Genomic DNA, 26,963 nt, shown 5'->3' on the forward strand with positions numbered 1-26,963 from the left:
CCAGCTCCCCGTTTCCCCGGGCCCAGCTCCCCGTTCCCCCGAGCCCAGCTCCCCGTTTCCCCGGGCCCAGCTCCCCGTTTCCCCGTTTCCAGCTCCCCGTTTCCCCGGGCCCAGCTCCCCGTTTCCCCGGGCCCAGCTCCCCGTTTCCCCGTTTCCAGCTCCCCGTTCCCCCGTCTCCAGCTCCCCGTTTCCCCGGGCCGAGCCCCGCTGCAGCGCGGGGCGGTGCGAGGCGGTGCCTGAGGCGGGCCGGGTCCCGCCCGCCGCCGCTTTACGGCCGCCCCAGTGTCGCACCGCGCCGCCCGCACGGAGGTCACCGAGCGCCGCCGGCCCCGGTCCGCCCGGCCCAGCCCGGCTGCAGCCCAGCCCCAGCATGTGGCGGGTGTTGGCGCGACGCGTGTCCCGGGGCGCGGCCGGGGCGCCCGGCCTGGTGCGGCCCCGCCGAGCGCTCGGGGCCGGGGTCGGGGCCGGGGCTGGCCCGGTCCGGCGCGGCCCGGCCTGGGGCGGCCCCGCGCCTCGCCCGCTGCTGCCGCCGCCCGCCTGGCCCCGGCTCGTCCCGCGCCGCTGCTGCAGCCTCCCGGCGCACCAGAAGGTGAGAGACACCCCCGAAGCCCTGCCCGGGCTGTCCCCCGTGTCCCCTTCCCTGCCCGTGTCCCCTCCCTTGCCCCCTCTGCGTTTTCCGTCCCCTCCCCGTGCGGCTCCGTTTGCCCCGCGGACAGAGTTATGGGATCATCAGGGCTGGAAAAGAGCTTTAGGAGAAGCACTGCCGCTGGAGCCCCCGAGCCACATCACCCACACGGCTCTTGGACATCTCTGGGGATGGGGACCCCACCACATCCATGGGTAAAGCTGTTCCAACGCCTGGCCGCCCAAACTGGGAAAAAATCGTTGGGTTGTGTGCCTTTGGCACCGCTTAGCCTCAGTCCAGACAGCCCCTGGACAGCTGTGGGGTGCTATCTCCATCACCTCTGTCCTTTATCCCAGCACCACTGTTGGTCCCTCGGCAGACCCAGGCTCTCTATAACCTTATCTTGGTAAAACCACAGCGTGTTAGGGGATTGGAGTGGGCCTTAAAGCCATGTCTAGGGATGCCTTCCACTGTCCCAGGTTGCTCCAAGCCTCATCCAGCCTGACCTTGAATACCCAGGGATGGGGCAACCACAACCTCTGCCCTCAGCACCCAGTGTGGGTTTGCCCAGGGTTCATCACCAGCAGCTTGGGGCAGTCCTGGGGATTTTCAGCTGATCTGTGCCCCACAGCACGTCACCCTCAGCTGAGCTGAGGATTTGTCGCTGTCCTGGGTGTGATTCCTGCTGCTGGATCTGTCTGGGTTGTGACACTGCCCTGTCCCTCGCAGGTGGCACTGCCAGCACTGTCCCCCACGATGCAGATGGGCACCATCGCGCGCTGGGAGAAGAAGGAGGGGGACAAGATCAATGAAGGGGATCTCATAGCAGAGGTATCCTGGGGATGGGGCTGGGCTGGTCTCTCATGAGCTGCACGTGTGGCCTGGGGACTGTCCTTGGCTGAAGACAGATTTTGGATCGCAGATCCCATGAGATGCTGGTGGGAAGGAGTGGCTGTCAGCCTCTCAGAACTGGTTTGAGGGCAAACTTCCCTAGAGCTGCTGCTTCAGGGTGATTTTTCCAGAGCTGTGACCCTACAAGGGACTGGGAGGCTCTGGGCTCACCATTTCCTGTTCTCTCTCAAAGGTGGAGACAGACAAAGCTACAGTTGGCTTTGAGAGCCTGGAGGAATGTTACCTGGCCAAGATCCTGGTGCCAGAAGGGACAAGGGATGTTCCTATTGGGGCCATAATATGTATCACTGTAGAAAAGTAGGTATTTTCCTAACCCTTGATGTGAATTTCCCCTCTTGGGACTTCTGGGGTGCCTTGAGTGAAAGACTGAGACGGGATTTGTGGCTCTGTGTGTCCTTCTAGGCCTGAACATATTGATGCCTTCAAAAATTACACCCTGGATTCTGCAGCAGCTGCTGCCCCCGCAGCCTCAGTGCCTCCCCCTCCAGCTGCAGCCCCCTCCCCACCGCCTCAGCCTTCTCCACAGGCCCCTGGCAGCTCTTACCCTCCTCACATGCAGGTAAGAGAGCACTGCTCCTGCTTTAAGGCTTCTTGCACTCTCTTTCTGCCCCTGGCATTGCTCCTGTGGGGCATTTTGTCATAAAAACTGCCTGGAAAGGGAATTTATTAGCTGTGCCACTTCAGTCGTTGTGTGATTAGAGCAGGTGTTGGGGAACATCTCAGAAAGCTTTTTTTAATAAATTTGTTTCAGCATCCCAGCTGCTGGTGGAGGAGAGACTTGTCCCTCCAGGGTTGTCTTGAAAAATGTGCTATATCTGCATTATTTGGACAGTTCTGGTATAAAAAGACCTTGTGCTTAGTGTGAATAAGCTCTGCTGGTATCTCAGAGCAGAACTGCAGTCTGTGGTACACCAAATGTGTCTGTGAGTGACTAATAATGAATTGTGTTTGTGGATGTGAGCTTTTTGCATTGCTTAGGTTTTGAAGTGTATCCACGGATGGATTTGAGCACTTTGTGCAGAGGGTTGCTTTGACATCCCTTTCAAAAGGAAAATCTGGAATATTGAACCCCATCCCACAGATAAAACATGTGGGAACTGATTTGTCTGAGATATTACTTAAAGTCAGTAATAAAAGAATTAATGAAGGACTTCTAAATTTGTGTTTTGGCTGCTAATGTTGCTTTTTCCCCTCTGCTTGCTCCCTCTGCCCAGTTTTGCTCCAAGTGTGCTTGTCAGAGTGACAAAGTGACTTGTTCCAGCCTTCCTTAGCCTTGCAGGGTGATGGCAGTGATGATTATTTCGATTTATCCATTTCTTGCCCTCTGCTCTTGCTTGCTCTCCTGCTCAGGCCTTGCTAAAGGAAGCCAAAGCAGCACAGTGGGACAGCTCTGCTTGGCTGTCATGGAGCCAGACCTAGGAGTGCATTAAAGCTGCTTCTTTAGGTTGGCATCATTTCTCAGGAGTTCAGACTGTGTTCCTGAGCCTTCTGGATGACCAGGATGTGATTGTGTTGTGTTCTGTGCCTTCCCAGGTCACTCTCCCTGCTCTGTCACCCACCATGACAATGGGCACAGTGCAGAGGTGGGAGAAGAAGGTTGGGGAGAAGCTGAATGAGGGAGACTTACTGGCTGAAATTGAGACAGATAAAGCCACAATAGGTGAGTCCACAGCCAAGGGTGGGTGAGGTGCCCTTGGGAGGGTCCTGAGCAGCCTCTGCCAGCTCCTGCTGTGGGATAAGTTTTGTGAACATCTCATTCCACTGGTGAGCCACACTGGAGCTCCTAAAAACACTTTGATTTCCTCATCAATCCTTCTTAGCAAGTGCATGGAGAGGTTCCCTGCTGGAAGGGATTCTCCTGCAGGGCAAGGCTTCAGCTGCCAGCACTCAGTGCAGCTCTTCAGCTCCTCAGTGCTGTTTCTCTGCCCTGCAGGCTTTGAAGTGCAGGAGGAAGGCTACCTGGCAAAGATCTTGGTGCCTGAAGGAACAAGAGATGTGCCCTTAGGAACCCCTCTGTGCATCATTGTGGAGAAAGAGGCTGATATTCCAGCCTTTGCCGACTACCAGGCTGCTGCAGTCACTGACATGAAGGCACCAGCTCCTCCTCCTCCTCCTCCTCCGGTAAGGAGAAGTCATGGGCACCACTGGCAAGCCTGATCTGAGCTGTTGTAGACAGGAGTGTTCTGATTTGTGAGTGCAAGGCTGGTCCATGTGTTGAGAAGGGTTCACTGATTTGCCCTCCAAGACCTACAGCAGGTTTCATTCATCCTGATCTTTTTCCCAGCTTGTTGCTTGTGCCAGTTCTGATTCCTCATCCTTGAAAATGGGGAGCATAAGTTCTTTATTTGATTTGGTGTATAGCTCAGCTGACCTCCTTCCCAGTGAGTTTCTGCTGTAATTTCTGGGAGCCTTTGTGCAGATGAGTGATTATCTCTTGACTGATAATTAGATGGGCCAGTTCTCTTGCTGTGAGTTCCACTGATTGCTTTGATTCTTTGTTAAGGTGATGGCAACTCCTGCAGCTGCTCCTCCTCCTCCCCAGCCTGCTGCTGCTCCTGCTCCAGCAGCCCCCACAGCGGGGCCACCCCACAAAGGAGGAAGGGTCATGGTCAGTCCCCTGGCAAAGAAATTGGCAGCAGAGAAAGGAATTGACCTTACCCAAGTGAAAGGTACTTTTCCTTTCCACTTCTTTGCTCTCACTATCACTTTTCTGTCCTGTAGATCCATGTTTTCCTGTTCTTCCTGACTGTGCAGCTGTGAACCAGGAGTTGTGTTCAATGATTTCTCTCTGTTGAATAAAACTGGTACCTTTAGAAGCAAAGCCATGTTGGAAATAATCAAAATCCTCTCCCATTTTCCTTTGCCCTTTTCAGGTACTGGACCAGACGGCAGAATCACCAAAAAAGATGTGGAGTCATTTGTGCCATCAAAGGCTGCTCCAGTGAGTAGGCTGGAAATCTGTGGGAATAGATGTTACAGGAATGGAAAGGCTCTGTGTTCCTGCATGGAACTGGCATTGCTGGATTGTGGGGTGGTGGTGACTGTAAGGTTGTGAAATTTAACCTGTCCTGGGGGTACTGGAGAGCTGGAAATCGCTGCTGCTCTCACCAAGAGGCAGCTTGGCCTCAGCACTGAGCTGCAGTTGCTCTTTGGGTGTTTCTGGGAGTGATGCTGGTGTTCCCTGCAGGCTGCAGCTCCGGAGGCAGTTCCTGCAGCAGCACCCGAGGGGACCTTCACAGACATCCCCATCAGCAACATTCGCAGGGTAAGATTTCAGTCTTTCCCAAAACTGTCGTTTCTAGCCGTGAATTTTCCAGGCTGATTTGTGTTCCTTGCTCTGCACACGCCCAGGTCATTGCTCAGAGGCTGATGCAGTCCAAACAAACGATACCTCACTACTACCTGTCCATTGATGTAGACATGGGAAAAGTCTTGGTGCTAAGGAAAGAACTCAATCAGGTGAGGTCTGGCATCTTAGCTTGGTAAAAAACCACTCTTTTCAGTGCCTTTTGTGGGTCAGTTCTGGACTGTCTGTGACAGAATGAGGTTTTCCTCATGCCTGCTGATTCCTGACTTCCCTAAGGAGCTGTTCTGAGCTCAGCTTGGTGGTGATTCCTTATTTCAGGTGGACAATAAAAGGATAGAAAGCTTCTTACCAGAAGGAATGGTAAAAAGTTCAGGCAGAATAATAATTCTAAGTCAAGTTTGAGGAAAACTAAACATTAAAAAAACCAAAATTCTTAAATTATGAAGGAGATGCTTTCACCTTCTAAATTATCTTTGAATTTTAATGTCTGCAAGTGGTGTGATTGTTTTGTGATGTTTCCTGTGAACTGCAGTGGCTGCCCTCATTAACTGGGGTGATGTGCAGGGGACAAACTGACACCTGGAATCTCTTTATTTGCAGGAGGTCTCAGATAACATTAAACTTTCTGTCAATGATTTCATCATTAAAGCTTCTGCTTTGGCGTGCTTGAAGGTGCCTGAGGCAAATTCTTCATGGTTGGACACAGTTATTAGGCAGTAAGTTTATGGCATGGTCAGAGCCAGGAACTTCCTTTGTTCATGACAAAACAGAGCTTCTGCTGGGATTTGAGGGAGGGGGAAAATGTGATGTCAAGGTGAGAGGTTTTGTTAAAGTGATAAAACCTTTGAGTCTAAGGCTGGTGGGCAAGGTGAAATAATTGTTGCAAATTAATGTTAATTTTGGGCTGTCTGGACTGTTTTGAATTTTTTTTTGTTTGCTCTCTTGCTGGAGGGATTTCAGCTGCTGTGTGTGTTGCAGGAATCATGTGGTGGATGTGAGTGTGGCTGTCAGCACCCCGGCAGGGCTCATCACTCCCATCGTCTTCAACGCTCACATCAAGGGCCTGGCTGCCATCAGCAAGGACGTGGCTTCCCTGGCAGCCAAAGCCCGGGAAGGGAAGCTCCAGCCTCACGAATTCCAGGTGAGACACTTGTGGTGTTGTTCAACTCCACTGCTCTTGACTTGTTTAAAAGGAGCAAAGGCTGTTTTGTGATGTTTGAGCCTTGTTGAGTAATGACAGAATACCCTGAGCGGGAAGGGACCCACAGGGATCATGGAATCCAGCCCCTGGCCCTGCACAGACACCCCCAAATCCCCCCTGGAGCTCTGGCAGCCTTGGGGCTGTGCCCAGCACCCTCTGGGGGAAGAACCTTTCCCTGATCTCCATCCCAAGTTCCCCTGGCACAGCTCCAGCCCTCCCTGGATCCTGTCCCTGCTCACCAAAGAGCCTCCCCTCATCAGGAAGCTGCAGACTGGGATGAGGTCCCCCCTCTCCTCATATTCCCACATAAAACAGTTTTTGTCAGTTTCACCATGAATGTGTTTGTTTTCTTCCAGGGTGGTACTTTCACGATTTCCAATTTAGGAATGTATGGGATTAAGAATTTCTCTGCCATAATAAATCCACCTCAAGCCTGCATCCTGGCAGTGGGGTCCTCAAAAGAAAGACTAGTGCCAGCTGATAATGAGAAAGGGTGAGTTTTCATCTGATCCTGAACTCAAACCCTGAAATCATCCCTAGGTTGTTTGTTTTTTTTTTTTTCAAATCATTAAACAATGATTAGGTTATCATTAGCTAAAGATTTAAAAAACCCTAAATGTCTTGTTGACACAGTGCTTTCTATACTTCCTTAAATTTGTATTTAAGGAAAACCTAAAGGGTGGATGCTGTATATAATATCCCCTTGCCTGGACCTAAAATGTTTCTTTTCCTTTGTGTGGGGCTGTCCTTGTGCTGCAAGGAAAGCTGAGCTCCCTGCCCTAAGGGGAACACTCTGGGGTGTTTTTAGTGCCTGTGGGAAGCTCCTTCCTTGGTTTTCCTCAGAGAAGGAATGAAGATGATCTGCTCCCCAGTGCAATTGGGGGAAAACATCTGTCACCAAGCAGCAGCTGCTGTTCCTGGCTCTCCAGGAGAAGCTTTTCTGCTGTGTGAGTGGCACTGCCTCGCAGAGGAGCGTGTTAACCTTTGTTTTGTTGTTTTTCTCGCAGCTTTGACGTGGCCAGCATGATGTCTGTCACCCTGAGCTGTGACCACCGTGTTGTGGATGGAGCAGTTGGAGCACAGTGGCTTGCTGAGTTCAAGAATTTCCTTGAAAAGCCAGTAACCATGCTGCTATAATTTAACCATGCAAAGCAGAATTTTCCTGGGTCACACTGTTGTGTTTTAAACAAGCTATTTAGACTTTAGTGTTCAGACTTTGAGAGAGTTCTTTTCTTTTTTTTTTTATTTAAAATATGTATTATATTATCTGGTAATTTTACCAGTCTGTACAGAAAAAAAAAAAAAAGTTTGCAAAAGTGCTTTTCAGAGCAATATTACAGCTACACTGTATTTTTATACAGTTAGTTAACTTGCAAACTCTTCCAAAACAGAGTTAAGCATCCCAGATTAAAAAATTAAAACCAAACCTCTAAATTATCCTGGCATTGTGCCAGCTGCTTCTAAACTCGGGTGCCCAGGGGGTGCATACCAACAGATTCATGACCTCAGTGTTGTCAGAGATTGGAATTTCAAACATCTCTTCACAGGGGTGCAGATGGGATGGCCACAGAAAGGTACAAGGAGGAGGGGAACTGGCACATTGTCCTGTTCCTGGGGTGGGGGAGATGGCCCAGCACTGAGGGACTCAAGTGCCTGGGGATAGTGTCTCAAAGGCCAAGCACTGCTGGTCCAAAGCCTTTTTGGAGTTTGGCACTGGCTGGGACCCTCTCAGCTGCGTGATCCCTTTGGAGCTCTTTAGGTGAAGGAGCGGCGCTGTCTGTGGGGTGGCAGCTCTCGGGTACCACAGGGAATGTGCTGTCTGCTCATGGACTCTCACTGACATCTGCTTTTCCTTTGGAAACTGTGTAGCTGCTGTTCCTGTGGCTGAGTTAACGCCATGGACATTAAATAACTGCTTTGCAGAACGTTCAGTGTGTGTTGGGAGCGAGTACAGACAAATCCCACACGCTGATAATCCCACCAGGGGACGTTAATCATGTGAGGACTGGGATGTTTGGGATTTTTCATTTCAGGCATTCTAACATAGGAAGCTCTGACTTAAGCCACTGGAATTGCAGACCTTCCCTGGATTGTCTGTGTTGTCCAGCCTCAGTAAAGCTGCAGAATGTGCTCTCCATGTACATATTGTATGTAAGGTGCTTCTCTAGTCTGTTGGACTCGTGTCCAGTTATCCCAGGCATTGTATCCTGCAAAGGCTGCAGTGCTGAACATTCTGAAATTCCAGTTTCCACATGGAAATGTTCATGTAAAAAAAGGACAACCGTGCAGCAATGACAGAGTGACCAGGAGAATTAAATAGGGGGGCAGAGTTGGGAAAAAAGGAAGCATATGTTCAGGCTGATCCTGTTATTCTGTATATTGCATTAAGTACTGTCTCCTGTAAAATTAAAATACTTCACTAAAGATATTGAAAGAAAATACTGTGGAAATTAAATATTTTTGTGGGAACTATTTAGTGTCTGGTTGCTGTGATGCCTTGCTTAAACAAAAAAAAGTGCATTAAGGTTTTGGATTTTCTTGAATGACCTGAAGTACCCTGATTCCAGACTGGCTCTAGTGAACCCATGTTCCATTAAATGTTTGGAATTGACAACTACTAAACCACGTCGCAGTGCTTTTTCTCTTCAGTTGTGTGTGGCTTTCACAGTGAAACTCACCCTATTAACCTGAAATGTAATCACAAATCTTCCCAGACATTTGCTTTTTGCTGTCTGCAGCTTCCTCTCTGCGCTGTGGGGCTGAGTGTGACGAGAACTTCCAGCATTAAATACTCGGAGAGCTGCTCTAACCATGGGAATCCTGTCCATTTATTTAACAAAAACACATCACCACTGTCACTGCTGTCCCTTCAGTAGTTCTTTACTACAGCAGATAACAACTACTGGAACTAAATAGCCAAGTATTCTTTGAATATTTACAGTCTTCACTCATCATTTTTGTAAGTTTGGTGCTGCTACTATTCCTCCAACCTTCCTTTTTTCCTTGCATCTCTAAAGGTATTCGAGATATTCACCCCTCATGAGTAAAAAGTGAATTAAAAACACCCTAAACCCTACCACCACCAAAGATTTTCACTCTTTTGTTGTGTAATCTGCCAAATCTTCATGAAGTTTTAGTCATTTTCCCAAGCTGTGCTTCTGCAGGGGTATCTTAAAACAGCTTTGCTAAATGCTGGCTAAGAATATCCATTATTAAGGAAAACAATTAATTAAAAAGTAATTAAGACAATAAATTATAAATAAGATTTAAAATTGGTCAAAACTATTATTTAAAAATAAATTTAAACCATTACTTAATGGTTAGTTACTTTAAGTTTTATTCCTTAACTAATAAAATTTTAAGCAATTGAAACGATTAACGAATCACAGCGTTTCCAGCATTACCCAGCCACAACGTTTCTGGGAATTTTTGCGGCCAGTTTGGGGTATTTTTTCCCCAAAAGAGGATTTCTTTAGAGCTGCAGCCTGCTGTCCCCGGCCCATCGCGGTGTCGCTCAGCTCCGGCACCGGGCGGTGCGGGCAGCGGGGGGATGGATCCGGGGGGGAACGGCGGTACCGGGGCGGTTCGGGGCTGTTTGAGGGCGGTTCGGGGCTGTTTGAGGGCGGTTCGGGGCTGTTTGGGGTTGCTCGGGTCCGTTTTGGCCTCCCGGCCATGGCGGCGCCGTTGCCTTGGAGACGGCGCCGGAAGCGGCGCGCTCGCGGCCCCGCGCGTTTCCGCGTCCCCCGCCCGGCCCGGCCCGGCCCGGCCCCGCCGCCACCAACAGCGGCACCAACGGCGGCACCGGCACCGCGCCCGGCACGGGCCCCCCGCAGCGCCCGCAGCATGTCCCGCGTGCCCGTGGGGAAGGTGCTGCTGCGCAACGTCATCCGCCACACCGGAGCGCACAACAAGGTGAGGCCCGGGCCGCCCGCGGGGCCGAGCGGAGCCTGCGGGGCCGAGCGGGGCGGCCCCGGCTGCGGGGACATGGTGAGGGTGAGGGGACATCCCGGGTGCGGGGACATCCCGGGTGAGGGGACATGGTGAGGGTGAGGGGACATGGTGAGGCTGCAGGGACATCCCGGGCTGCAGGGACATCCCGGGCTGCAGGGACATCCCGGGTGAGGGGACATGGTGAGGCTGCAGGGACATCCCGGTGCTGCGGGGACATGCCGGTGCTGGCAGCCGGTGATGCGGAGCTCCGTGCCCCGCTGCTGATCCCGCAGGGCACAGCGGGAGTGTTCGGCAGAAATAAAAGGAGTTTGGTAAATCGGCCGTATCCGCACGCTCAGGGCCACTTTCCGTCTAAGCTCGTTCGGTTTTCCCCGAGTTTTTGTTTCACCCCCGTTTCTCTTGAGTTCTCACCGCGCTGAGGGAAGACGTCTGTGTTCACTTAAAAAGGAGCAAACCTTTAATAGGATTTATTTTATTTGTTGCACTGTGTATGTGCTCTTAATTGCGTGAAACAGTTTGAACTTTGTGTGCACAAGCAGGATTTTAATGCAAGATTAAGCAACTCCAGTAAGTTTAGTTTTGTGAATCATAATTCAGCAGGGCTGAATTACACCAACACCATCAGGAAGTTCTCTTCTGGATACAGATATTGTAAAAAATCCTCTGTCTGGGGATTGTAGGAAAGATGCCTGTGAGTTTTCTGACCAGGAGCGTTGAGGTTGGAGCTCATGTGCTGCACGACTGTGAATTTTCCCTGATGTTAAAGTCGTTTCCATTTCTGTCATTTCAGCTTCAGGAAGAGACAGAAATGTGGAAAATAAGGGAGTGGGAGAAGCAGACAGAAGAGACTTACTGGAAAAGGCAGAGCAGAATGCTGTCAGACACCTCCAGGTGAGATACACCACAGAAATATTTATTTTCTCCCTGGAAAGAGGACAAGTCTCTGCTTTGAGCCTGACCATTTATGTGTCCATGGAGGTGTGAGAAGGTCCCAGGTCACTGAGGTCACTCTGGGCTGGGTGGGAGGTGTTTCCCCAGCTGAAGGAGCTGTTTTCTCTCTCTCTGCAGCAGTCGCATGCGCAGCGATGGATTCGACGAGGAGGGACACAGGGCAGACTGGAAATCCAGGAACCCACAGCTCCTCGACCTGGTGGAAGATGATCTCCTCAGGGCCAGATCCTGGAATAAAAAGCTGTATGAATGTGAAGCCAACATGCCAGACAGGTCTGTGAGGGAATTCCATAATTAAAACATCTTTTTGGAGCCCTGTACCAAAAAATGACACATTTCTGTTTGGTGTTTGCTGTGATGAAATAGAACTTGAGCTCATTTTGAGAATGAATAACATGTACAAACTTCTGCCATGTCACAGAATAAGCAAATATTTATTACTCTGCCCAATGAGCTTTAAAAGAAATCTCAAGAAACACAAGTCCAGGGTTGTTTTAAAGAAATCTGCGTTGTGGTTTGAGAGCATAAGGTGTATTTAAATAGCACCAACCACATCAGTCCTATTTCTTTCCTCCCTGCCTCAACTCAGATTCATTCTGTGGCTCAGCCTTTTCAGAATTGCGATTTTGTCCTCAAAAATTTGTCTGTTTTTAATGGATGGTTCTGCTTTCTCACAGGTGGGGGCACAGTGGATATAAAGAGTTGTACCCTGAAGAATTTGACACAGACAGGTAAGGCAGACACCCTTATTGATGGATCCAGAATCTGACAAGCTCTGCAGGGAATTTCACAAACTGAGTTTTAAATTCTGAATAGAGATCAGCCTTGAATGCAATGCCTTACTGTTAAAAAACTCAAATCCATTAATGTGGTGTGGGTCTTAGGAGAATCTTTTGTAGAAATTAAGATATTCAGGTTTAGCTGGAATTACCAAAATCTGTGAGTCTGGGAGGTAAATAAATTCTTGCAGTATTCTGGGGAGTGGAAAAACAAGATTTTAAGACAGAATTAATTATTTTTAACCTACACCCAGCAGAGTCATCGATATTTTTCAGGCTTATAGATTGGATGTAAATGAGTTTCATCACTCGGTGGCTTTCAGTTCACCTCCTCTTGTGTTTTTTCCAGTGATCAGCAGGAAGGAGATGAGCAAAATGCCGTCAATGGGAAGAAGAGATCCCACCTGGGGAAGCAAACAGCCAGCGAGTCCCACAAGAGGAAAAAAACCAAGAAATCCCACAAAAAGAAACAAAAAAAGCGCTCTCACAAAAAGAGGAAGAAAAAGAAAAAGGAGCAGGGGAGAACTTCCACAGATTCCTCGCGGGGGGAGAGCGAGGGCTCGGGAGAGGAGACTCCAAGCACCCGCAAGGGAAAACACAAGCGCAAGAAAAAGCCCAGGAAAGTGCCTGCCAAGGAACCTACCTCTTCTTCTGGGCAGGAGAGTGACTTTTCCCATGCAAGCAGCTCCAGCACCAGCAGCTCTGAGGACACTGAATCCGGGGGGAAAAAGGAGAAACGGCCCCCGAGGAAGAGAAAGAAGCGGCACAACTCGGTGCCAGAGAGGCCGAGTGAAGTGCCGGAGAAAAGGAGCAAGAGGAAGAACTGGAAGGTGGCGGGGGATGAGAAATCTGAGGACAGCTCTGATGAGGACTGAGAGGTTTGGGTGCAGCTCAGAGCAGGAGGGGAGGACAGAGGCAGGTGTTTGTCACTCAGCACTGCCCCACTGCTCCAGCACTGTGGTTTACACACACCCTGCCAGCCCACAGGGCTCGCCAGGCCAGCACCTGCCCGGCCCACAGCTGGGCTCATCCTGCCAGCTTCAGATTCTTTGGTTGTGATCAGGTTGAGTTTTTTTTCTTAAATTACGTTTGAACAGATTGCTCTTTTGGCTCACCAGAACAATGGCCAGTAGGAGAGAGGACAGGTTGTAAATCGAGCTGCTAACAGAGGAAATGTCACTGTAACTGACCCCCATGGCAGTTTTGTCTTCCCATCTCCACCAAAAGCAGAGCTGTGGGGGCATGTACAGGGTCAGCTGGCCAGGGAGGGGAGCTGGGGGAATGTTCCCATTCCAGCTGGAGGTGCAGTGACTTCTCTAAGGGTGAAAAAAGCTCATTTTGCTTGGTTTAACTCCTGTCTGTGGGCTGGCCACCGTGTCTACCTTCCTTCCTTCCTTCTCCACGGGGATGCTGAAACCATCCGTGCTGACAGAGAGGCCTCGGTGGGTGCTGTGTCCTGTCTCTGCTCTGCCCAGTGTGTTACTGGAGAAACTGGTACCAGGCCGTTCTCCCTGCAGCGAACAGCCAAGCCTTTTAATAAAATGAATAAATCCAGATGTGTTTGATGCTTTTGTCACTGTTCTGGAGCAAAGCCCGGGGCCAGAGCGCAGGCCTGGGAGTCTGGGTGCTGCCTGTGCTCTCCCTGTGCTGTTTGTTTCTGCTTGGCCACGCTTGCAGATGAAATCAGGGCACTGGGGACATGTGTGGGGGGATTGTTGTGTCCTGGACGAGCACAAAACGCTCTCAGTGGCCCTAAATCCTCACTCCAAACCCTGATCGCTGTTCCTTCCCTTCAAATGGAAAGAAAAGCAGGATGTTCACAGAAGCGTTCATGCTGTGTACAAAGTGTTTCAGTAGTGAACACACAGGCGGGTCTGCTGCGGGTGTTGAGGGGTTTAAGGCAGAATTACAGGAGTACAGAATGGTTTGGGCTGGAAGGGAATTTAGAGATATTCCAGACCTTCCACCAGGTCGCTCCAACCTGCCCTTGGGCACTCCCAGCGATGGGGCAGCCGCAGCTTCTCTAGCAGCTGTGCCAGGGCCTGATTCCTTCCCCAAATCCCATCTACCGCTGCCTGCGGCAGTTTCCAGCCGCCCTGCGGAGCTCTGCGGCCGCCGCTCCCGGCCCGGCCCGGCCCGCCGGCTCCTCCCGGTGCCCCCGCGGGGGGAAGCGGAAGCGGAAGCTCGGGCGGCGCTTCCGTGTCCGGGCGCGGTGCCCTTGGAGCGGACATGGCGCTGGCGCTGCTGCGGCCCCGGGGGACCGCCCTGGGTGAGTGAGGCTGGGGCCGCGGGGCGGGCGAGGACCGCGACCCCCGGGAGTGCGGGACCGCGGAGGGTGCGGGACCCCGGAGGGTGCGGGGTCCCGGTGTCTCTGAGCCCCCGGAGGATGCGGGATCCCGGTGTCTCTGAGCCCCCGGAGGGTGCGGGTCCCCCCGCTGACACTGCGTTCCCGTTGTCCCCGCAGCTCTCCTCGGCTCGGCCCTGCTCCGCCGCCCCGCCGCGCTCGGTGCCGCCGCCGCTCGCTGCGCTCCGGCCCGCGACAGCCACGGCCCGGCCCGCCAGGGACACGGTACTGCCCTGTCTGTGTTTGTCCGTCCGTGGTTTTGTGTGCCGGGGTCTCCTTTTCCCGGGATCTGGATCCCTTTTCGCATCCCTGGAATTGCTGGATGGAGCTGCGAGCAGCCGGGTGTAGCGCAAGGCATCCTGCCCAAAGGCAGGGGCTGGGATTAGATGATCCTTAAGGTCTATTCCAACTTCTGAATACTCTGTGATCCTGTCAGGAGTGGGTTGCAAAGGACCAGATTTTAACTCGGGTCCTCCAAGGGACCAAGAGCGGTGCAGGGATAAAGGACAGAGGTGGTGGAGATGGTACCCGATGGCCATACAGGGATTTAAAAACAAGATGAGCTTTAAGGTCTCTCCCGCCCCAAACCAAGCTGAGTCTGTAATTATTTTGGACCGCTTAGGAGATTTTAAGAGGCAGCTGTAAGGAAGAACAGAAGAGATTTACACATGGTACAGTGGTTTTCTTGGTGTCTTGTTGGGTGATACAGGGTTATAGAAAAGGAAAAAAGAATCCTAAATGCCCATTGATTTAAGGGCAAAGTTGTGAAATGCTGAGCATTGTTAGGGCAGTAACTGTGCAGATGTTATTTGTGATAAATAATGGTGCTGTTGTGGTGCCTCAGGCTGTGAGGAGTGTGTGTTCCCTCACCTCCAGCAGCACTGCTACCAGTTAATAGCACTCCAGTTTGCACTTTGCTCAAGTCCAAACTTCAGATCCTTTGCTTTCCTTCTTTCCTTATCTTGTCACTTTCTAAATTTCTTCATGCCAAAACAAAGGAAAACATTTGCATTTTGGTTTAGATGGATGGATGATAGCTGTGTGTTAGTTGAGCAATTTAGGGGTGTTGCACTGATAATTTTAGAGTCCATTCTTGATGGTTTCAGCCTGGGCTGATGCTCCCGCTGTGTTTCCAGGTATTGCTCATGCTGGGTTTTGGTTTGCAGACACTCCAGATCCCAAAGCCATCCCTTCAGCCCTTGCCAGAGGGGCTTTTCCCTGAGGATGTTTCTCCTTGCAGGCAGTTCCAAGGCTGCATCTTTGCACTGGACAGGGGAGCGAGCGGTCAGTGTGCTGCTGCTGGGGCTGCTCCCTGCAGCCTACCTGTACCCCGGACCGGCCGTGGACTATTCCCTGGCTGCAGCCCTCACCCTGCACGGCCACTGGTAAGCACAGCAGGGCTCAACTCACAGCCAAGCTTTGGTGGCTCCAAACCTCGTCCTGGTTTAGTGTAAAGCACCTGGAGAAAGTCCTCGGTCTCCACGTGACAGTCGTGGTCTTTGGCAGGAGTGGTCGTACTTTGCTCTTCCTTTCTCACGCTCTTCTCTCGGTCAGAAAAGGAACCCATAAAAAAGTTTCTGTTCTCTTAACCTTAGGAGCACTTCCTTGCCCCTGGAATTGTTGAATCCTGGATGTTTTTAACCTGTGGAAGAACCAGTGTTGTGTGAGTGGAGGGAATAGAAAGAGGACAGATCTGTATAAAATTAATATAAAAATGTTCTGTCTCTAAAGCTCTGTGCACTGGCTTTGTGCATCTCAGTGGTGATGAGGTTCTGCACGATAAAGAGCTCACAGCAAATAATCCACTAAGGAAACTTGGATGATTATTTCATTTATTCCTGGATGGATGTTTGCTCAGTGTTGTTCTAATTAGGAGTGGACTGGCAGCATCCACCTTCCTGAGGTGATCCTGGTTTGGGAGTTCCTTGCCACAAGGATAAAGAATATTTTCATGGTACTTTGAGGGTACCAGGTTTTCTTAAACCTCAGTTTTGCCCTTAGGAATTTGTGCCAGGGATTCTTGAACTTTCCTTGCTCTGACTGGGAGCTTTTCCCAAAACAAGCATCCTGTGTCTTGTGTTGCTGGATAGTTCAAATCTGGACAGGAGTTCACTTCCAGCTGTACAAAACACTGAAAATATGCTAGTTTCTTTGGTTGTCACTCTTCTACTCTAAATGCATACCCAGGAGTCTTCTGTGTTTTTGTGACAGTGGCTGGTCCCAGATATTTCCTTGGTTTTCCTCTTTTTCAGTCCTTGGAAGTCAGATAAGAAGGCAGATTCCAAGGATTCTGTTGTCTGGAGAGCTGTGGTCAGCACTTGGTTTCCTCAAAAAACTCTGAGCCAATCTGTGTATTTTCAGTAGAACCTGTGGAATGTTTTGTTTTTGAAATAGATCCATCCTCTTTCTGAGTGGGAACTGAGCATTCTTCAGGAAAGGCTGATGGCAGCAGGGGGGACAGAGCGAGTTGGTCCAACGGGGACACGAAGCGGATGGATCTCAGTGAGTGAACTTTGCTGATCTGAGCTTTTCTCTCTTGTTTAGGGGTCTGGGCCAGGTAATTACTGATTATGTGCATGGAGACGTCCCCATTAAAGTGGCCAACACGGGGCTGTACGTCCTGTCTGCCCTGACCTTTGCTGGCCTCTGCTACTTCAACTACCAGGACGTGGGCATCTGCAAGGCCGTGGCCATGCTCTGGAGCCTGTGAGGAGCCCCAGCCCCGGCACACACGATTGTCCTCTGCTGCCTCTGCTTCATCAGCTTGTGAGCAACGTCCTGCACAGCCAAGGAACAGCCAAGGGTCCCCAGTGAGCCTGCAGGGGGCTCACAGCTAGGTTAGAACATATAGAGAAAAAACAGATTGAAAAGCAGATTTCACTGGAAAATGTCCAGTGAGAGTGGATTTGATCTGTGCTGTAAATTGGGGTGAATTAATTGCATCAGTGGCAGACTTGTGTAGCTAAAGGGAACCCTCCTTGTAAAACCAGCTTTAATGAGTGTTTTTCTAACTGTTGGTTGGTTTGCTATTCTGTAAAACAAGCTTAGATTGTGGAAAACTGAACTGCTTCTGACATCAGTGTGTATGGCAGACCCTGTAACTCTTTGGACCTGGGGAGTTGATGTAGAGAAGGGAATACTTTTTTTTCTTAATCCATGCAATAAAGAATTTACAGAAATTCTGTGTGTGCTTCTGAACCATTTTTACTGCTTTTGGCTGGCCTAAAATATTTTCTCTGCAGATAAGTCTGCTCTGCCTTACTTCATAAAACAAAAAATATTTGTATCAGTCAATACTTAGAGGTGACTTAGACTTGACTTAATACAAGAATAATTAATGTCCCTGAGAAAATACAACAAGGATTGGCATAGAATAAAAATACTTTTGCAGATTGACTTTAGGAACATTCAACTTCCAAGGTTTTTATGTTCATCTGCAACACTTTTTTTGAGGTTTATTTTCTAAATACTCTGCTCTGTGTTGTCCCATGTGAGAAAACACAACCAAGAGGAGGCTGAGAGAGTGTTCTGTTCTTTTAGGGATTTTTTAGGGGGGAACTGAGATTGTGGTTTTTAATTTTCTGCTTCATCCTGACTTTCACATTCTCACAGTACTTTTGTGGCACTATTAATAGTGTGAGGAAGAGGATTTGTGCTACCATCAGGGATTATGCAACGAACAGAACGACCTAGTCACGGTTTGGAGTCTACAAGACTTTCTGATTATTTTTTTTTTAAATTTTAAATTTTTTTTTTTAATATGTATTGGAAATTTTATTTATTAGCAAAAGCAGGTAGCTGGCCAATTGTTTTATTTGTGTTGTGGTGAGAACAGGGCTGTGGTCTGGTTTAAATGGCAACATTTGTTATTTTGTGGCAGGGAGGAGGAGGGTGCAGATGATGAGTCATGGGAAAGTCCCTGTGAGCAAGCTGAGGGTCTCTCATGGAAAGTGTCTGAGGTTTCCTCACACAGGATGCAGCTGGATGTGGTGTTTAAGCTATTTGGATGAGAAATCTGAGAGTATTGGGAATGTAAAAGTCCAGACCTAATTCAAAAGCTGTTTGGTCAACAGGCATTAAAGATTTTTGGGATCAAATTCTACATAGACATGCACATTCTTGTTTCTTCAGTAATTCTCTTCTGCCTGACTGGAAAACATTCTTCTGCTTTTTGCCAAGAATTTGCATTTATTTTTTTATTAAATACTGAGAGTAGTTAAAATATAAAACTGACTTGTTTTGGATAAAGAAAGACTAAAGTTTCTTTTATAAAAAAACAAACTGTATTTTAAAAATGTTGAAGTGTTCCATCATAGGTTGTGATTTTCATTTTGACTGAACTTAGATAAACTCATCTTCATGGTTTCATCCACTTCATCTTTTGACAGTTTCTTTAGGATTAATTTTCTCAAGTAGCCTTCCTCCTCAAAGGCCAAGAACATTCCTTGTTCCATTGAGTATTCAAACTTAAATGCTTTGGAGCAGCAAGATGTAAATGTCCTTTTGAAAAAGATGATGTTGCTTTCACCAGGAATTTCTTTGGGAACTTCTCCTTCCTGAGGAAGGAAAAAGGGAACAGGTTAATCCCAGCACGAGCCCTGACCAGTTTTATTCCAGCTCTGAGTTGTGGATTCTGCCTGTGGAGTTTGTATGGATGAGGAGAGGGAAGCAGGTCCTTACCTTGAATCTAACGATCATTTCTCCACATTCCCTCTCACAACACATGTAATAACTTTTGTCTTCCACTTGGACACTGAAGGCCACGGGCATCCCTGCTAAGGGTGTGGTGGTTTTGTAGCAGTGAATGCTGAAATGCATCCCTTTGCCTGGAAATAAACAGATTATTATTGATAACCCGCCCACAGGGAGCTGCACAGCTGAATTCAGTGATGTTCTACCACTCCCCTGGCAACTCTGGCTGTCTTGCCAGGATATTTTTCCTGACAGAAGAGCCAGGACTTGAATTTTTATGGCTTCTGGTTGTGCTTTGTGCAATCAGGCGATAAGCAGGGTGCACCACAGCAGCTGAGGTCTGCAGGCAGTGTGGGGAGTGCAGAAAGGGACTGACAGGTAGAAGTGGCTCTCTGTAAATCAGACCATGGCTGGACAGAGGTGATCCAGAAATAGAGATGGTCAGTAAATAGAATTGTAAATAAATTGCTGAGGCACCCCAAAAAGTCAAAGCCAAAGCTCTAAGTTTATAGCTAATGCTGTTAGAAGAAAGTAAGACCTTTTAGTTCCAATACACTGTTTGAATTTTAAAATGCTTTTTTGTAATCTAGTATAAAAAAAGGGAAGAATTAAGAATTTTGTGATCAGAGCCAAGAAAAAATCTTGACAGCCCTTTTTCTGCATGTGACATCCTGCAGGCTTTGGTCTAACCCAGAAATCTCATCCATCACCAATGCCCAAGACACAGAATTTCACTCTCAGCTTAGTTTTATTCTTGCAAATGAAGTTTTAACTCATTATTCTCAGTCCCACCATTGAGTGGATGATTCCAAAGAACAAAACCACCTCCAGGATAAAGCAGCAGAGCAGTGCTGATGGTTCCTATTTGGGAATTACCAGATTGCATCTCCTGGTCTGTCACATCCTCAAAGGCTGCCACGTTCAGGTCTGGGCGCACCACGAGCAGCTGGCTCTTCACATTCCTCAGCACTCGGTGCAGGGTCTTTTCCTTGCAGAGGGCATCACACTCCAGCTCTGCAGGAAAATAAAGCAAAGGTCTTCAAATTTTAGCTGTTGTCTCCTCAGATCTCGACAGTTTGCTGCCAGCTTAATCCTGGCACTGTGGATGTCATGTGAAAGGAGTCCTTAGAATTTCTAACAGCCAACAAAAGGAAGGTCACAGCATCTTTTACACCTCTGCTTGAAGCAGATTTCCCAGAATACAAACATTTATTTATAGAAGCAAGAAAAGCTGCTGTGTTTGTTAACTGAGAATTCAGAAGCATCAGTTCTCTTTTGCCCAGCAATTAAAGTGCATTGGGAGGTGTTCTCATGGAAGCCTCTGCCCTGTGGCTTCTGAGGAATTAAAGCAGCATCAGCATCAGAAGGAGCAGTGAGCTGTAGCTCTGGGTTTATTTTGCAGCTACTCTCAGTTTGAAACTTGTCCTCTCTGGATTGCTAAGTGTGAAATGAGTAACAAAATCATAAAAGAAGAGTTCTTGGCTTACCATCGTCGTCTTGGTTCCAAGTGAGCAGTGAAAAAAAGGAAAGAAAAACAACATTAAGCTGTGCCCCCACAAAAGAAGTCACCCTGTGCCCAGTGCCACCAAGGCTGAGCTGCTGTCACTACAGACAGGGTTTATCTGTCAGCAAAACAACTCCTTTGGGAACTGCAGTCACCACCAAACCAGAGGTATGCAAAATGCTTTTTGGGGTTATTTAAGGGTGAGAAGTTTACTCTAAGCCTAAAACTGAGGAATAACTGCATGCAAATTTTTGCTTTTATTGGTGCCTTTAAGTGAGCAAAAGGATAAGAAGAACTCATTACAAATTGCTTTTAAAAAAGAAAAGGTTTTCTAACTGACTTTTTTCCTTAAGATTGGAAATTACTCACTCACTCCAAGTCCACCCCCCCAGTATTCCAACACTTCTGAGTGTCCTTTCCCAGAAGTTTTTTGTATAAGTAACAAATACTCCCCTGACTCAGATATTTGGCTAACACTTGGCTAACACTTAAAACAGAAGATGATAGGAACGTTAGATGAAATCAGACTGACAAGGGCATTGTTAAATCAGTATTCAAACAAAAAAGGTTACTAAGTTCTCTAATTACCGTCAAAATAGAGGCAGAAATTTTTTCCAAGTTCTACCGCACACATCAGAATCTCCTCAGCACTCATCTTCACCCTGCCCACAGCACAAGGAGAGGAATCAGAGTTAAGCTCCATGCTTTTTATCCCATAAAGGGGTGCAAGTTAAGTCTGCACAGACTGATCTTACCAGGTTCCCCCTAGAAAAGCATGAGCTTCCAAAATGACCAAAAGTTAGAACCCATTCTGACTGCCCCTAAAAAGGTCATCATCATTTATTATCTTGCACTCAAGATAATAAATGTCTTAAAACCAGATGAATAATGGGGAGATCATCACTCCAAAAATGGCTCCTTCACTGGGATTTGATTGTGCAATCAAAATATGCAGCTCACTCCAAAGCTTTTTCACCAGTTGAAAATGAATTTTTTTACAAAACTGGGTGATATCAATGAAAGTAGCCACACACCCCCAGAGGGATTAGGGTCGGGAATCACTGTGGTTTTCCTCACCCAAATCATGTATTTGACAGTGACTTTTTTCTCTTTTTATTTGGTGGTTTTTATCTAGTTGTGGCTGTGCAGAAGGGACAGCAGGCTCCCAGCAGCGTCTTTGCAAGTGTGCACATCCAGGCCATGGAAACGAGATAGCACAACACCCAACAATGTAATCCTTAGTGCATTCATCACAGAGTCCTCTGCAATTCTAAAGTCCAGGGGCAAGCACAGGCAGGACTTTCTACAGAGGATTAAAGAAAAAAGTGGCCCTTGGTTTGATGGGTAAAACAAAATGATTGTTTATCATAGAATCAAAAAGGTTGGAAAAGACCTCCAGGATCATCAAGCAGTAAAAGATGATTATTTAGACTTTTACCAGGGGCGTTCGAAAGGAACAGCAGAAGCTCAAAGGAGTTTCTGACTGTCGGCCGTGGAATGACTCACCCTGAGAAAGCCGCAGGGATGCGGGGCGGGAGCAGAGGTGGCTCTCGGTGGTCCTTTCTGGCTCTCGGGGATCCTTTCTGAATCTCGGGGGTCCTTTCTGGATCTCGGGGGTCCTTTCTGGATCCCGGGGTCCCTTCTGGCTCCTCGGGAGCCGCAGCCGGGCGATGGTAGCCGCGAGAAGCGCAACTGCAGAGCTGCCGGCTCAGGGCCGGGGCTGTGGCAAGGCCACCCCCGGTGGGTGCCCCGCCGCCGGGGATGCCCCACCCCGGGCCACTGAGGCACGGGAGGGAAGCGAGCGCTGCAGGGAGGGGTTTTATAGTGGCTGCCGAGGTCAGGAGGCTTTCCCGAGGTCTGTGGCTACGTCCGCCTTTCTCGCACGGCATTTCCCCTCCTCGCTGCGGGAGCCAGCGCCTATGCAAATCTGGCCTTCCGAGGGTGGCTTTGTAGCGCTCGGGTGTCGCTGAGCTCCTGCTCCGGCCGCCCCTTCACGGCAGCTTTGAGGCAGCTTCTGCCCGTGCCCGTCCGGCTTCCCCTTGCTGGCTGCCTGCGGGAAAGGCTTTGGGATGGAAACCACCGCGATGCTGGTGCCCTACTGCCGGTGACAGCAGTGCCCAGCAGAGCTGGCACGGGTGAGGAATGTCCCGTGCTATTAGTGCAGCAATGGGGTGAGGAATGTCCCGTGCTATTAGTGCAGCAATGGGGTGAGGAATGTCCCGTGCTATTAGTGCAGCAATGGGGTGAGGAATGTCCCGTGCTATTAGTGCAGCAATGGGGTGAGGAATGTCCTGTTCCAGCCCTTAGTGCAGCAATGGGATGAGGAATGTCCCGTTCCAGCCCTTAGTGCAGCAGTGGGATGAGGAATGTCCCGTTCCAGCCCTTAGTGCAGCAATGGGATGAGGAATGTCCCAGCCCTTAGTGCAGCAGTGGGATGAGGAATGTCCCGTTCCAGCCCTTAGTGCAGCAATGGGGTGAGGAATGTCCCAGGCATTAGTGCAGCAGTGGGATGAGGATTGTCCCAGCCATTAGTGCAGCAGTGCTGGCACGGGTGGAGGAAAAGCCTGCACTGCCTTTGGGGAATGTTGAAAGCAGCAAACGCTGGAACCGCAGTGCTGGGGCAGGCCCTAAAAACCAGGGCAGCGAGTTTGGGAGTGAATAATTTCCTAATTTGTTCCATCTCCGTGCCTGGCTTTGCTGTATCTATTGAAATTGAAGAGCCCCGAGTTGTGTGGATGATAAAAACACCCCAGATCCCCACATCAAACACAAGTCCCCAAGACATTCTCTCAGCTGTTCATGTGCCTTCTATTGGCACTAATATTTTTGGCCTATTGATATTCCATACAAAGGTATCAGGAAGGAGGACTTGGTCTTTCGTGACAGCCTTTGAGAGCCTTAGTTCATTAATGACATAGAATAAAAGGCATTTCCTTCTCTTTTGTGCACATATTTGCATTTTTCAGGACTGGATCTAACTCATACAATAGCTTTTGTGGTACAGTTTAAACTTTAATTTCTCCTGGAATTTAATATCTCCAATCTTAGAGCAACTGCGACTACTTTTAAAGTAATGGCTTAGATAATTTCGCTCCAATTTTAAAGGAACTGGAACTCCAGTAAGAACGAACTCTCTCCCCTTAGATAATTTTCTTTTAATGTTATTTTTAGTCTGAGTTTTATTCATAAACTATCATATCCATAAGATAATGGAAATTAAAATTCAGATGTTTGTTTTACTTCTGGTAAAAGGTCTGTTAACAAAACCTTTTACCATGACACAATTAAGTAAACATCTTAAGAACATTTTCCTAATATGTTGTCATCTCTGTTTCTTAATGTTTAGACAGTCAGGCTAATAACATAATTACCTATGAAATACCTGATAATTAAATGAAGTGGGCCATGGAAGCTTATTAAAAGTTGTTTCTACTTTGAGGAATTGTTTAGTTTTTTGTTCTTTCAGCAGTTTGATTTCTCATGCTGATATTCTAACTTCCTATTTGAATTATGTATATGAGATTTAAGTCCTTTCCTCTCTACAAAACAGAAGATAGAAAAAGAAAGAAAATAAAAAAAAAGGGGGAAAAAACCCCAAGTCAGAGGCAAACTCTACACAACATCACATACCATATCTTAAGTCGTATATCATAAAACAACGTATCATAAAACAACATATCATAATGTAATCACGTTATACAGCATAACATTAATATCAGTTTAGATCTTGCAATGGTTTATTTCACTGTAATGAACAAAGATATAATTCCCCTACAGAAGTGAAACAGCCTCGGGAAAATACAGTTTTATTCTCTATTCTTTGGAGAGAGAGAGAGAGAGAGAGAGAGAGAAATGCTCTTGGCAGCCTTGTGTTGTGGTGGTGTTACAGATTTTAGTGCTTTTACACATTTTGGTGTTTTTAGTTTTTCTAACAGCTTAGCTGGGATTTAGTTTCTTCATGTAGGAAAAGTTAATTTTTTATTTACATAATTCAATTTTACACAGTTTTTACAGACTGTGTGCAACTTTGGCTAGTAGTATTTTTGCTTCTTATCGGTTAAAAGGTGTTTTGTGTGTACATGCTAAAACTCTTTCTTATTTAGATATTTACGTACTTTTTTTACTGATTCTGATGGGACAGATCTCTTGTTTCTCATAGGTGCAACCAGAATTGTTTGTTGTATTAACTGGCTTTTCCTTACTAAGTTTGTTTTTGCATGGAAATTTACAAGCTGCTATTTGGAGTAGCAGGGCTTAAACCATATTATATAAAACCTTTCTTTTATAATATCTCTATCTGTCTGCAACATTTTCACTCATTTTAGTGCTGTGTTTAGCGTTGACTCATTTGAGTGTTTTTATTCGTTTTAGTGCCTGGTCTCTCAGATTGCGCTCATTTCTGGCTCGTGCTTTGAGGCAGATAAACCGAGCGTCAAACGCATTCCAAGGATTTCGCTTAGAAAGTGAAACCTGGCTTCTAAGGAAATGATTAATGAGTTGTTTAAAGCTTTAATTAATTGAACCGCCCGGGCCGGGGCCGCTCCTGGTGCTGTCAGCGTGCCCGGCCCGGGCTCCGGAGGCGCTGCCAGCCCTGAGGGGAGCGGCTGGCCCTTGTGTCTCGTCCCTTGTCCCTTCTTTCTCGTCCCTTGCGCCTTCTTTCTCGTCCCTTGTCTCTTGTTTCTCTCCCCTTTTCGCTCGTTTCTCGCCCCTTGTCCCTTTTCCCTTGTCCCCACCGTCGCGGCCTCTCCAGGCCCGGGCCGGCCCCGGGCCCGCGTGAAGGGGAAGCCGCGGGGCCGGGGGTCCCTCCTGGACGCCTCGGTGCCCTCAGGCTCGGGGAGCCCCGGGAAGGGCTAAACCTCCTCGGATATCGAATTTAGGCTGGCCCGGGACTCCCCGCCATTCTCCTGCCGTCTCCAGCTCCTCTGAGGGGTTGTGCCAGGAGCGCCCTTGCAGGAGAACCAGCTGCAGGTTTTACACGTTTTTATTTAAACACGCTGCCAGCATGAGCGCTCAGCAAACACCGCGTGCTTTCCTTGAGGCAGCCATGGCGAGCAAGTCGCAAAAGGCAGATAAGAATAGAAATAAAAGCAAAAAGATGGAGGTGAGCGGTGCTGTGTGGGGAAGGACCCCCCTATATTACATGTCCCTTAGACTGAAGGAGCAGAAATCCACGGCACTTTAGGGAGGTTTGGGGAAACATAAACTACTTTTTAGTGTGGAGAAACCATGGTTTCTCTGGGGGCTTGAAGCCAAATAAAATTGGGTAAGCACTGGGAGATATTTATGCAGAACTTCTCAAGAGTGAGCTTCTGAAATACACCAGCTTTCACTGAGGTATATATACAACATATGTGCATATATATATAAATAAATGTGTGTATACACAGAGATCTCAATCTTCCCACCCACTCCCCAAGATGCTCATGATGCTGTGAACCCACTTGCATTTTCTCCAAAAACATCCCCAAGATCTTTTTAAACCTCTTCCTTCTCTCAGCTAAGCTCTGTGCAAAGTTTGTTTTAAATCTTAGAAGCTGTGTTTTTCCTAATGTGCTCTTTTGTTAGAATGAAGCTTCAGAAAATCCTCAGTTGTCTGACAAAACAGATTTGGCTCCTTCTGAGGACTCGCAGTCCCTTTCCAAGACTGAATCACTGGAAAAGGTTTTAAATGGTGATGTATTAAATTAAGTATGGAATGACCTAATTTCACATTGAGATTCTTCCAAATGTTTAAATAAAATAATTTTTTTTCTCTCTTAACAGAAGTGAGCAAAGAAATGAATAACTTGTTAACAAAATATGCTGATGTTATAAGGCAAGTTAATTTTGTGCTATTTGCACAGCAATTTTAAAATTGTCTAGCTAAGACGGATGGGTGGATGCAGTTTAGGGAAATTAACAGTGAAACTGCCAAACACAGATCTTGAAAGAAAAACACTGTTTTTTATTACAACAGAGGATTAATTTGGTCAGAAACCGGGTATTGATATACAACCCATTTTTAATAAAAACATAAAAGTAGTGAGAGAGTTAACAGCATTAGCACTGATTTTAACTACAGATTTCTTCACTTTAGTGCAAGAACAACACTGGATTCTTCTTACGTCCAGGAACTTGATGAGATCTTAGAAGAAGCCAGGGCCACAGAAAACCGCTTAAAGCAGAAAAGAGAGAAACTGAAACAGAGATTCGCTGTCATTGCCAATACTTTGTAAAGCTAAATGGAGTTACAGAAGTTCAGAGCCAAAGTCGTGTTTGTGCATGAAAACAAACTGTGATGAGTGTTGTGATGTCTGTTTCTTGTATAAATATTTCTGTCAGTTCAGGAAACTGCCAACAAGTTTAGCAGCTACTTAGTGTTTAAATACATAGTGTAGTGGTGGTTAATAAAGCAAGTCTGAATATCTGTTTTAAATCCTGTAACTCAAGGGATTATGACATTAAGCTGTGTTAACCCATTAAACATAGCAAAAAAACATTTCTGTGAAACACAGATATTTATGATGTAAGTGGAAAATGACCTCAGAGTATTTCATGTTAACCACTTCCTGGTTATGTTTTGTTGTTTTTTTTTCCTTTCTACTTTAAAAAATGTTTTTGTGATAACATCTTAGTAGAATATACTTGCAATGTTATTTTCGTTTGGCCTCAGAATGTAAACAGGTTGAAAAGATCAGTTTAGAAGTAAGAGAATTCT

The 26,963-nt window shown here is 47.7% G+C and overlaps 4 protein-coding genes across 4 annotated transcripts; 3 read left to right on the forward strand and 1 right to left on the reverse strand.

The window, feature by feature from the left end:
- Positions 1-287: 287 nt before the first annotated feature.
- DLAT (dihydrolipoamide S-acetyltransferase) lies at positions 288-8,854 on the forward strand. Its single transcript, XM_058856980.1, has 14 exons — positions 288-589; positions 1,355-1,456; positions 1,710-1,834; positions 1,940-2,096; positions 3,071-3,197; positions 3,471-3,658; positions 4,041-4,206; positions 4,411-4,478; positions 4,725-4,802; positions 4,889-4,996; positions 5,445-5,560; positions 5,823-5,985; positions 6,402-6,538; positions 7,053-8,854. The coding sequence occupies exons 1-14, from the start codon at positions 371-373 to the stop codon at positions 7,180-7,182; spliced, it is 1,884 nt and encodes a 627-aa protein (XP_058712963.1). The 5' UTR covers positions 288-370; the 3' UTR covers positions 7,183-8,854.
- A 922-nt stretch (positions 8,855-9,776) lies between these two features.
- On the forward strand, positions 9,777-13,308 carry NKAPD1 (NKAP domain containing 1). Its single transcript, XM_058856838.1, has 5 exons — positions 9,777-9,957; positions 10,787-10,887; positions 11,065-11,220; positions 11,625-11,678; positions 12,076-13,308. The coding sequence occupies exons 1-5, from the start codon at positions 9,889-9,891 to the stop codon at positions 12,599-12,601; spliced, it is 906 nt and encodes a 301-aa protein (XP_058712821.1). The 5' UTR covers positions 9,777-9,888; the 3' UTR covers positions 12,602-13,308.
- Positions 13,309-13,854: 546 nt separating this feature from the next.
- SDHD (succinate dehydrogenase complex subunit D) lies at positions 13,855-17,252 on the forward strand. The gene is made up of 4 exons (XM_058856839.1): positions 13,855-13,995; positions 14,191-14,295; positions 15,311-15,455; positions 16,615-17,252. Exons 1-4 carry the CDS (start codon positions 13,956-13,958, stop codon positions 16,778-16,780), a joined length of 456 nt encoding a protein of 151 aa, XP_058712822.1. The 5' UTR covers positions 13,855-13,955; the 3' UTR covers positions 16,781-17,252.
- Positions 17,000-26,483, reverse strand: IL18 (interleukin 18). Its single transcript, XM_058856841.1, has 5 exons — positions 20,855-26,483; positions 20,250-20,258; positions 19,639-19,776; positions 18,751-18,896; positions 17,000-18,626 (listed from the first exon to the last, which is right to left on the reverse strand). The coding sequence occupies exons 1-5, from the start codon at positions 20,967-20,969 to the stop codon at positions 18,381-18,383; spliced, it is 654 nt and encodes a 217-aa protein (XP_058712824.1). The 5' UTR covers positions 20,970-26,483; the 3' UTR covers positions 17,000-18,380.
- Between the last annotated feature and the right edge of the window lie 480 nt (positions 26,484-26,963).

This window comes from Poecile atricapillus, chromosome 25, assembly GCF_030490865.1.
Source record: "Poecile atricapillus isolate bPoeAtr1 chromosome 25, bPoeAtr1.hap1, whole genome shotgun sequence".
NCBI lineage: Eukaryota > Metazoa > Chordata > Aves > Passeriformes > Paridae > Poecile > Poecile atricapillus.